Source organism: Martes martes (assembly GCF_963455335.1).
Source record: "Martes martes genome assembly, chromosome: 7".
Taxonomy (NCBI): Eukaryota; Metazoa; Chordata; class Mammalia; order Carnivora; family Mustelidae; genus Martes; species Martes martes.
Genome location: NC_137894.1, coordinates 66,927,588 through 66,939,703, shown reverse-complemented (window position 1 = coordinate 66,939,703; position 12,116 = coordinate 66,927,588). Strand labels below are relative to the sequence as shown.

Genomic DNA, 12,116 nt, shown 5'->3' with positions numbered 1-12,116 from the left:
TCGACAGCCTCTGAATTGTCATAGAGACCTGAAACTGGAGGGTTTTTTAGAACATCATCTTGGTCACCCTGGTCTTTGTGCCACTCATTGTCTTCCTGAGCCAGAACAGAATGCTTACATGGTCTGAAGGTTTTCCTTGAACTGACTTTTAAGAAGACAAGTCACACCCATATTCAATTACATATGTAAAATGTATTCCAGTGGCAGCTTTGAGTAGGTTTTGAATTGTCCACATTTTGAATATCTAACTTGCTTTTCATCACCCCACCCCCGAAACACTGACTGAATATTAACAGCTGACTCATATTTTCACTAGAGGGAATGGGATAGAATACTCACCGCACAAAAGTCTATAGGAGTGAGTGTTTCTGAAATGTGTTCCTTTTACCATTGCTTTCTTTTTCCAATATGCTTTGGAAGATCTGTCTTAAAATGTTTGTTTCTGTAGACCCAAGAAAAGAAAACCAAAATACAAAAAGTTAAGCATAAACTAGTTTATATAAATGAACACATTCTTGCTGGTGTATTTATGGAAACATCTTTCTAATCTAAAAATCTCTAGTACTAACCTTGGAATGTTTTATTAATAAATTCTTTTTTGTTTTTAATTAGTGATTTATGACATGTTTCCATTGTGTGACCTTTGAGCAATTACTTCGCTTCTCTGAATTTCAGTTTCCTCATCTGAAAATGGGCATAGCAATATATTTTCTTGATAGGACTTGGAAGAAGAGTCACATGATCACTTTGTAAATTATAAAGCTCTCTGAAAATTGCTAATTATTATTTTTAGTCTATAGTGTATCTTCATATGGACTAGATAAATTCCCAATTTCATAAAATTTCCTCAAATTTAAATTAACCTATTCTTGTTAAAAATTTTCCAGAGATCTAAGTGCTTAGAGGTCAATGCTTACAACTTTGCCTCAATTGCCAAGTTAAAAAAAGTTGTCAAGTTCTTTGTCCCTAATATTGTGAATTGTTAATTTCAATGAAATAATATCAATGACTGCATGCTTTTAGCTGACTTCTGACTTTTTAGAAACTTAAATTCTATCAATGATTTATTTTCTATTTCTTTGTTCCTTAGCAACAGTGTTGCTTCTGTTCTAATGAAAAAGTTTGGTAGATAAATGTTTTAAAAGACCCATTGCCTATCGACTCCTATGAAATAAAGTTTGAGGCACAAGGTTTCTGAAACCTTAATAGCTGTAAAATGTTTCTAAGTTATTCATCTGAAACACGGAAGTATTTCACTCCCAGACCCCATGAATTCTCTTTATGGGTCTCTTACGTGTTTGACTTTTCATTTTCAGTTTTTCAAATTAAAAAAAGCCGATGAAATGATATTGATTTCTTAGTAGTAATTATCTTTTTCATTATTTTGTTATTTAATTTCTTATGAACATTTACCTTTTCAACAAATTAAATGCTCACTACTCTGACAGAATTCTCTCTCACTTTTGTCTTCATCAGAGGTGTATATAAAACCTAAGCCTTCATTTACCATTTAAGGTTCAGGTCTTGTGCTAGGGGCTGGGTTGTAAAGATAAATCTGAATTTTCTCTTTTTTTTTTTTTTTAAAGATTTTATTTATTTGACAGACAGAGACCACAAGTCGGCAGAGAGGCAGGCAGAGAGAGAGGAGGAAGCAGGCTCCCCGCCAAGCAGAGAGTCCAATGCGGGGCTCGATCCCAGGACCCTGAGACCATGACCTGAGCCGAAGGCAGAGGCTTTAACCCAGGCGCCCCTGAATTTTCTATCTTTAGAGAACTCACATTGCACAAGAGAGGGTAATTAGTGGATTGCAGGGGGATCAGACCTGCTTCTTTGCTTCATCTGGAAGCCAGTCTTCCTGGAAATAGTTCACCGAACTCTTGGTCTGTGAACAGTCCAGGATCCCGATCTCATATTATAGCTGCTGGCGCGGTGGAACCTTCTGGTCTCAAAGAAATCAGGTGTATTAAGGATTAGAATATCCAGTTACTCCCCAGCTGCTGTTGTTATTTGAGTACAGTTGACACACAATGTTACACTAGTTTCAGATGTATACACATTTTTTTAAATCCCTGATTTATTGACCTACTGGATCTGCCCTGCTGGCCCTGACAGGGGTGGGGGATGGCCCTGGGCCTGGGGCTGGGCAAGCTCTGATCCCAGCTGCCCTCTCAGGGCTGTGGAGTGGCCTGAGTTTAAGGTGTTCGGTTCTCACAGCTCACTGGCCAGCTTGCTTGTAGCTGCAGGGACCATGAGTTTGAGTAGCCAAGTTTCCTTCTGGTTGCCTGCCGTGGAATGTGTTTTCCCATAGAAACACATTTTAAGTTGTGGTCAGGTTCCCAGACCAGTCTACAATAGCCTATTTAGCTGATAGAGACTGCTGTTTGCCTAGCCTAGGGACCAAACCACCACCTATTAACACTGTTTCTTTTGGAAAAGCTATTCCGAGTTTTAAATACCAATAGAGTAAATGACATGTTGGAGCTCTACCTGTTTGTCCAAATGGGAGCTCCAGTCCTCACAACTAGAGTACGGAGTCTCTGTGCCCTACCAGTTCCTGAAGGACCCCATTCTTTCCCCAAAGCCTGACCCCATTGGTTGGTTTTTTTGTCTTTCGTGGGGCTGCCAGGACATTCAGAAGATATTATTATCTCCCTGGACAGAGTTCTTGGTTTGAGAATTTCTGGGAAGTAGTGAGAATCATGGTTTTTTTCTGCTGGTGGTAAAGATGAGGGAAGGGAACAGTTGGAACTGAAGGGAACAGTGAATTCTCCAGACACCATTTTGCCTTCCACCATGGTGGGTTCTGGATCACCTCTTTAGTTTACTTGTTTGTGTTTCAGTCATTTCTACGATTTCATCTACCCTTTGGTGAAGTACAACATGGGTTTGGCTTGAATAATGGAGCAACAGCCCAAAGCAAATGTCGCCATAATCCCTGAACTCCTAGGTAAAGTCAAGGGGTTGTTGAGTTCTGGGAAGCAGTTTTCTAGAAGCACCATGTGTTTTCATGGTGTCATTGGTCAAACCTTCTCAGATGTGGGCAAGATGTTATTTTGAAACGGGTTCAGTATTTGGTTTTAAGGCAATCCCTCCTCATCGTTATGGAGTCAGATAGTAAAGTTCCCACCTCAGAAACAAATCCATCTCTCCCCACGTGTAGGTGGGAGCACACCTTTTATACAACCATCCAGGGGTTTGGTGATGCCAGCCGGGCAGACACAGTTCTCCCTCCCTTAGAGAGCAGTCGGTTCAGTGCAGACTATGACCGCAAGTTAGTCTAGTCATTGCCTTTAGAAGCTTGGGAGCCACTTGGATGGTTTAGTGGTCAGTGCAGACTTCTGTGTTCTAGGGTTGTTTAATCCAGAGTTCCAGAAGCAGAAAGTACTTAGTGCCTCAGCAGGATAGGACCTGCTGTACAGAGCAGCACTTCTGGTCTTTGGGCTCAATGTCTAGTTTCTTTTTATAGTGTACCCTGTAGCTTTAAACTCTTCCTTTTCTTCTTCTTGTCCTTCCTCTTCTTCCTCCTCCTCTTTTTTCTCCTCCTCCTCCTCCTTCTAAGAAAGCCACAGACTCATGTACATACACTGTTCCAGTCACCTAGAAAAGATTCCAACAGGATTTAAATTGGCTGCCAGTCTAAAATGACCTCCCAGATTTGGGGCAACTGTCTTCGCACCTTTCTCTTCCTTCAGTTGTTGTAGGTTGTGCATGTTTGTATGTGTGTGTGTGTGTCCCTGATATGGTGACCTAAATTCTGGGGCTTTTAAGTTCTTGGACTGTTGCTTTTGATCAACACAAAATCCCCACAAAAGCACAGTTTAGGGAGCATAGCACATGAAACTGTTGATGCAACCCCCTCTCCTTTGTGCCTGTGCTATGAGTTACCCCACTCAGCAGAGAGGAAAGTGATCCCCCAAGTAGGAGATCTTTCAACGCCGGCCTGTGAACTTCATTACGCTTGTCTTTAGGAATTGGCCACTTATGGCTGCTGCCATCTCTGGCCTTGATCAGTTGCCACAACCTGTCATGGTGAAATGTGTACCAATTGTGGCTGAAAACCTTTGTTTAGTTGCTTTGAGATTTTTGTTTTCTTTTGCCAAAGGAACAGAATCAGTTATGCATATATGAGTTTTGTCTACATTGAGTATTGAAGAAAATATAGTGATCCCTGAATTACAAATGTTGATAACTTCCCTGATCGCAATAAACGAACGATCAGCACATCAGCAAAATAACCAAGGTATGAAACCATTATGCATGACTGTTTAGCTAACGATAGCCTTTCAAACAGGTAGGAAATATTTTTCTTTTAAACAGATTAATTTGCAAGAAATAGTTTTATTAGACAGTTTCCATATTAGTGGCATTTACAGGTGGCCTATTTAGGACATCAAAGACGTAGTATTAATCTTAATTGTGCTTTGTACTAAGGCATTCAGTCAATGTTGTCTTGTATGCTTCTAAATAAACTCCAGGATATTCTAGGCATGACAGACATCATTTCTCTGCTTGGAGAACTACTAGTTTTGGAACAGAGTGGGTAGGGCCAGGTTTCAGGGGTGAGAATCTAGATGTATAATTATTTAAAAAACATAATTACAGTATAGCATATGTAGGTTTTTGGGAGATATGTCTGGAATTGTGTTGGTGGGTTGAAAGGTGGTTGGAATTAATTGAGGAGGAGGGTTATCACTAGAGGGGGAAATGAAATTATACATTAAAAAGGGAACATGGAAGAAGCCTCTGGATTTAGCATGTATGTCCTGGAGGAGAGGTGAATGCATGAGTGAGGGCTGAGACATTGAGGGGAGGGAGTGGGACAGGAGGGTGGAAGTTGAAGGTGTAGTTGAAGATGAGGGTAGGCTGGTTAGGCCTACCTGGTAGAGATCTGAAGCTGATAGATGTTTCACATCTTAGGAAGGGTGAGGGTCTATGTTTGGAAGTTAGGAGCACAGAACTAAGCATGGTAAACATGAAAAAGATACATAGCTATATTGTTCTAATGAAATAGAGAGGAAGGAGGAAGACAGGAAAAAAGAATGTGATATCAGAGTAGCAGTGAAACACCAAGATTGAAACAGGAGGTTTGCCTGAGGGTTGCTGGGAGGAGGTGGGTGGGAAATGGACTAACTGGGTGATGGGCACTAAGTGTTCAGTGATGAGTCTCTGAATTCTACACCTGAAACCAATTTTACTATATATGTTAACCAGAATTTAAATAAAAACTTGAAATAAAATAATGAACAAGGGGTTTGGTAATGGAGTTAGAGAATTTAAGAGGAATTTCAGCAGTGGGATGGAATGAAACTAATGACTCCTCTTAGCAAGTGGGAAACAGCAACTCATCGCTCAGAGAGGTTTCTGCTGAGCCTGCCCTGGGTGATGGGGGAAAGTACCGCTGTTCTGGACTCCCAGCTCTCCAGGCTGACCTTGATGACCGTGTTTTACCTGCTGTATTGATACTCTTTGCATATTTGCCTGTCTTCTTCCAAGAGCAAGGACTATGTCTCAATCACTATTAAAACCCAGAAGAGTATATTTATAAGTGCATGGTTGCAGTGCTATTATTTTACTTTTTAAGAAACTTTTCACTATAGAACAGTTTTAGAATTACAAAAAATCAGGAGGATAACTCTTCATGAAGTAGGTTGGAGAGGCTGGCTGGCTTATGCTTTCAAGGGTCCCAGCCAGTGTTGACCCAGACAATCCAGAAAGGGGTCCCTGGGTCTGCAGAGCCCCCATGAAAGCTTAAGGAGGCCGTGGAAGCCATTTTCATTCAGGGTTTGAAGTTTCATTACTTGAGATGTTGTGACTGGCAGATGGGCTGGAATAGTCACATGTGGTATTCAAATCACTGCTAGTAGTTGTGACATCTGCCTTTAGCAAAAAGGGGCAGTAAGGGGGGAGCTCTTGCAACGTTTATTGGAGTAGTAGTAGGTCCCCTCATCTGATAGTACTTGTTTTTTAAATTTTGTTTTTCTTTTATTTCTTTTATTTTTTTTCTTTTTACCTGGATTAAAAAAAATCTGTCAAAAAACTATTAAAGTCATGATGTATGGTTCACAATATATGTAGCTCATTTGTGTATTATAGTTTTTTCATGATCATTCACATTTTTTTTCTTTTTTTAAAGATTTTTTACTTATTTATTTGACAGACAGAGATCACAAGTAGGCAGAGAGGCAGACAGAGAAAGAGAGGGAAGCAAGCTCCCTGCTGAGCAGAGAGTCCAATGAGGGGCTCAGTCCCAGGGCCCTGGGATCATGATCTGAGCTGAAGGCAGAGGCTTTAATCCACTCAGCTACCCAGGTGCCCCTGATCGTTCACATTTTTTGACAGTGAAAATGATCATTTTTAAAAACTGGAACAGTGGAGGGGCGCCTGGATGGCTCAGTGGGTTAAAGCCTCTGCCTTCGGCTCAGGTCATGATCCCAGGGTCCTGGGATCGAGCCCCACATCAGGCTCTCTGCTCAGCAGGGAGCCTGCTTCTCCCTCTCTATCTGCCTGCCTCTCTGCCTACTTCTGCCTACTTGTGATTTCTTTCTCTGTCAAATAAATAAATAAATAATCTTTAAAAAAAAAAAAAACTGGAACAGTGGAATATTTAGATATTACCTTCAGGCAGGTTACATGGATAGTTGAGCACCTTTTATTTTGTGGGGACATAGGCCTTTTGAAACCCCTCCACAGTTACACTTAAGAGGACTAAGTCATCATTCTTCCCTGACAGCTCAAAAAAGCAGTCAACTCTCGCATGGAGTAGGGTCAGCCTCATTAACCTTTACCTAATGCTTCGTATTTTTCTTACCCAAGGATTTAATCACTTCACATGCATATGAAATAAGAATCCCCTGAACTTGTTTTTATTACCCCAGTCTTGTCTGAAAGGGAATTTGAACTTGGGATAGGAAGCAGAAAGGCTATCTTGCCTGTAAAAGAGGCCAGACCTGCAGAAGTGGATTCTGGCTAAGGAATGTGGACACACTGCAGACATCTCGCACAGAGGCCAATTCCTGCAGTGATGTGGTCAGACATGGCAAAGCGCGGCTGTTTGCTTCATGGAGAGGGGCTTTTGCTTAGCCCACAGGATCTCTGAGTGTTCTCTGAACTGGATCCGAATATTCAGCCTGCTGGGGCTTACCCATTCCCCAGAGAGATTGGAGGTGGGTTGTTGAAGAGCACTATATGCAAAGCAATTGGTAATAGAAGTTCCAGATAAAGACTTAGCAGTTAAAACAATGTAATATACAGTGGTGAAATGACTCTAAATGTATCCCCCCTCAGCTATTAGAACACAGGTAAAAACAATTTATGCTTCATTAGTGGTTTATTGATGGACATTTTGTGGCCTTTGTTACTCATACCCTCATGAATACTATTGGGTAGAATACTTTCTTGCCCCCAAATGCACCTCTGCCTTAACATAGGGGTTAAGAGTGTACTCTGGCGTCAGGCTTCCTGAGTTCAAATCCCCACTCTTTACTTCTAAACTGTGGGAACTTGCTGGTTTGTTTAACCTTCCTAAGCCATAATTTCCTTAATGTTAAAGACAATGATAATAGAACTTACCTCAAAGGGTTGCTATGAGGATGAAATAAAGTAATGTATCTTTAGCACTTAGCATAAAGTTCTTTTCTCTTTGAGTTTTACTTGTAATTTACCAAATGCTACTGCCACTTGCACAGAGCTTTAACTCTTGACTGTGTTGGTGGTGGGTTGGTGGGGATGGCTAATGAAGTAACACGGAGAAGAAAGGTGAGAATGCTACACTTTCATTTACACACAAAAAAATAACTTCATTAAAGATTTATCTTCTTTGTTAATGCTTTTTGTGCTGAAACCTTGGAATAAAATCTTTTATAATGGAAATAATCCAACGTGTCTACTTTAGACTTTACATAGCTTCGTGCTTTCCAACTTAAATAAGACATTCCTTTATTTCTAGAATTAGAGCTGTTTTTCCTGTGTGTAAGTAGAATAAATGCCACCCAGCTTGTTTGAATGAGTGCTATTAGTTTGCAGTTCTCAAGACCAGAGTTTGCAGAGGAGAAATCTTACATCTTTCTACTATCTTGCATTAAGCCAAATAATCTAGTAGTATTTAGTGTGTTAAAGAATGAATGGCAATGAGATTAAAGTAGTCATTGTTTGAGGAGGTTGGTTGAAACACTTGAAATGATGTATTGTGTATTATAAAGGATAAAGTTATTAAACTCAAAAAAAGATCAGAGAATACAAAGAAAAATCACAATTAGACATTATGTAGAATTTTAGTAATGCAGTGAAGTGAAACTGTCATAACTAATGAAATGGAACAGTGAATGAATGAAACCGTTCATAGAATGAAGCAGAAAGTTCCCCGTTTATGAGAGAAGATGTTAGTACTTTTTAAAATTAACATGTAATGTATTATTTGTTTCAGGGGTACAGGTCTGTGATTCATTGATCTTACACAATTCACAGCACTCACCATAGCACATACCGTCCCCAATGTCCATCACCCAGCCACCCCATCTTTCCTACCCCCCTCCACTCCAGCAACCCTCAGTTTGTTTCCTGAGATTAAGAGTCTCTTATGGTTTGTCTCCCTCTTTGGTTTCATCTTGCTTCATTTTTCCCTCCCTTCCCCTATGGTCTTCAGTCTTATTTTTCAAATTCCTCGTATCAGTGAGATTATATAATAATTGTCTTTCTCTGATAAATTTATTTCACTTAGCATAATACCCTGTAGTTCCATCCACATTGTTGTAAGTGGCAATATTTCATTTTTTGATGGCTGTATAATATTCCATTGTGTGTATATCTATACATCTTCTTTATCCATTCATCTGTTGATGGACATCTAGGCTCTTTCCATAGTTTGGCTATTGTGGACATTGCTGCTATAAACATTCAGGTGCAGGTGCCCCTTCTTTTCACTACATCTCTATCTTCAGGGCAAATACCCAGTAGTGCAATTGCTGGGTCGTAGGGTAGCTCTATTTTCATACTGTTTTCCAGAGTGGCTATACCAGCTTGCATTCCCAGATGTTTATACTTTTTAAAGTTATTGCTTTAAATAAAAGAGGATGGTCAAAGTGTAACAATGCATATTTTAAAAAAATGAGCTGTTTTGAATGAGTATTAGGTGAGAATGCAAAAGATTTCTCTTCATTTTCCCAGATCCTCATCTCTTGAGGCAACCAATTTTAACCATTGCTGGTTTGGGTTCTTTTCATGTTTATCTTCATGACACCATGCACTGTGCTTGTACCTCTATTTCTAGGTTTACACATTACCCGTTGGCCCTTGCCATGAAAGATGGGGCTGTAGCTCACTGAGATATCTATACCTTTTCTCTCTCTTTCCTTTCCCACTTTTTTTTTTGTAATCATAGCATGAATTTCAGTTATTGGTTATTTTAAAACATTATATAATATACTTAAACCTCTATTTCTTGGATCATCTACTTTATTTCTCTCCACACACATCTTTCCCACTCGTTTCCTGATTTACGACAGCTATATCATTACTTTTACAGGTGCAGGTTTAAAACATTTACATTTTGTGTTGCAGTCATTGTAAATCATAATGTCTTCCATGTTTTGTATGTAGGTTGATTGTAAACATTGAAAAAACAATGAGGCATGTTTATAGTACTGTGATTTTTTTTTTTTCCAAACACCTTGGAAAATCTTTGGGATATCTTGTTTTGTAGGATGAAATTTGATTCTGGACTCTTTTTTCTTAGCTTTTTCACCATGTTATATGTGTTATTACTCCATAAATACACTCATTCTCGTCAGATAGTATGTCCTGATTTTTGTTTTGAAGACATAGTTATTCTGACCACAGGACACCTACAAAGGCTCAGGGGTCCTCTGAAGCTATTCCAGGATTGGTTCGGGGTTGGACTGGATCCAGTGGAGTTGTTATGAGCTGTTAGTGGGGAGGGTTTGAGGTGGTTGATTCTGGCTTGGATTATCATTTTCAATCTGGAGAACTTCTATGGAGTTTGGAAGGTTCAATTGCTCCCCCAACTTCTTGTCTCTGTCCCCTTTCCAAGATTCTGACTTGCCCCAGCAAGTTCTGGGTACTCTGAACTGAAGTTTGGGGCACTGCTTTGTCACAGGAGGGGCACAGGATTGAGAACTCCTGGCTTAAAATTTGTGATGAACTCTCTCTTCCTTAATCTTTTACAGTTCCTTTGGTTGAGTCACTAATGAAAGTCAGGAGGTGATGCTACATGGCGTTCACGTCCATTATTTCATCTGATAGATGGACACAAGTGATGTGGGGCCGAGGTAGACATTGCATTATCCCAGTGCATAGAGACATAAACTAAGGCTCAGGGAGCCCCTCGCATCAGGCACATTGTAAGCCTCTATCCAGTCATTTTCTGGGTGGCTTTGGAGATACCTATGACTGTTGGGTATGGATGTAGGGCCCTTTCCCGAGCTCCTTTAGCTTTCTTCCTATTTCTCTCTCTGACCTCAGCATCAGTCAGTGGGAAGTATGCATTTTGCTCTGCAGTGTTCCAGGTCCTCTGGGGCCGTGAGAGGAGCACAGGACAGGGCCAAAACCTTACCTTGGTCCCCTGTCCTGCTTCTGCTTGAAGTAGTGAGTTCAGAGGAGATGCAGGAAGCTTCTGTACCATTACGTGTGGTGGGCACAGACAGGGAGAACATGTAAGCATACCCCAACCAGAAGTACATTTTAGTGACACAGTTGTTTTTAAAGGTTTATTCTGATGGGATGGCAGGATTTATACCAGAGAGGCTTGGACTAGCTACTGTTTGTGAAATCTATTGCAAAACATTTGACCTTATTCATCACCCCCTGAACTTGAGGAAGTAGCATCAAGGTTTAGGCCCTCCGATGTGGCATAATGAAATGAATGGTTTCTTTGGGGTCGCCACGTGTTCAATCTTCTGCCTTAGTTTCTGCTACAGAACCAGCTAGAGCCTTCCTTATCCAGTGGCTCCCTTAAATTGTTAAATATGGATCATCCGGATTCTGAATGGAGGCTTTGCTCCAAGAAACCTGACGAAATAGCTGTAAACAAGAAACCCAAAGTTATATGGACTTTATTTTCCTGTAATTGCCGGTATCAACTACTGTGTTTCCAAACTTTGGCTAAAGAAATATTTACATTTTTTGGCTTTTATTTTTTCTGACTAAGATCAGAGTTTGGATTCCCGTAATTCTAGTGAAAGGAAGAATCTGGTCACATTTTAGGGGTGAGTCGGCTAATTGAAAAAACATATGTACAGCTTCAATGAGTAGAAATTTAGAACTTTATATGCAGATTTATGATGACCTTTCTTAACTAGATTGGTAGGAATTTTATTGTTTAAATTAGACTCAGATAGCCCCGTAGATTTTTATGTCTATGCCAAATGCAATGATAGAATGCAGTGAATTTGGTATCTCTGGTTCTTATTTTTCTGATGTACGCATAGATGATATTAAAGGATATCCTTATTAGTATCATTACATTAAAGAGTCCCAAACTACTAAGCCAGTATTGAGTCCCATGAGTTTACTTTTTTTTTTGGTCTGCAAAAATTCGTCCCGTTCTTATAACTCAGGGATGGTTTTTTTTTTCCTTTTATTTGTGTGTGTGTGTGTGTGTGTGTGTGTTTAAGTATGGAATTCTTGTGATTGGATTTTTTTTTTTTTTTTCCAGACCCAATGTCTGTGGCTCACGTTATAATGCTTACTGTTGTCCTGGATGGAAAACCTTACCTGGTGGAAATCAGTGTATTGTCCGTAAGTAAATAGATGGTCTGTCATTCTTCATGTTCTTTTGTTGTTTTGGTTGCATGGTGATTCTTAGTACTTGTAACTTCTTGTAACTTCTTGTAACTGCATACCATTAATATGTTTATAGCAGAGCCTTCCAGCTCTCAGATTTTCCTACTTCCTCTGAATCCAGATTGGGAAATACATTAATTTGGTCAAACGACTGTTACACTTTAGTTCAGTGACTTCTTTTATAATATTTCTGACATATAGGGAATAGAGCCACAGGGTTACTTTACTTACCTTTGTAAGGGTACACATGACCTGGATCCACAGACTATGTAATCAGTTTGATGGGATTTTGGAAAAAAGGATACTGTTGCTGCTTTCCT

The 12,116-nt window shown here is 39.9% G+C and overlaps 1 protein-coding gene across 1 annotated transcript in view; it reads left to right on the top strand.

Annotated features, from left to right (window-relative positions):
* Positions 1-12,116, top strand: part of FBN1 (fibrillin 1) — a gene marked incomplete at its 5' end in the record, with an annotated part of 228,567 nt that overhangs the window by 15,745 nt on the left and 200,706 nt on the right. Inside the window, one exon of the mRNA XM_080809914.1 lies at positions 11,669-11,751. Coding sequence (XP_080666040.1) covers positions 11,669-11,751 — 83 coding nt within the window. The remainder of the gene's footprint in view (positions 1-11,668; positions 11,752-12,116) is intronic.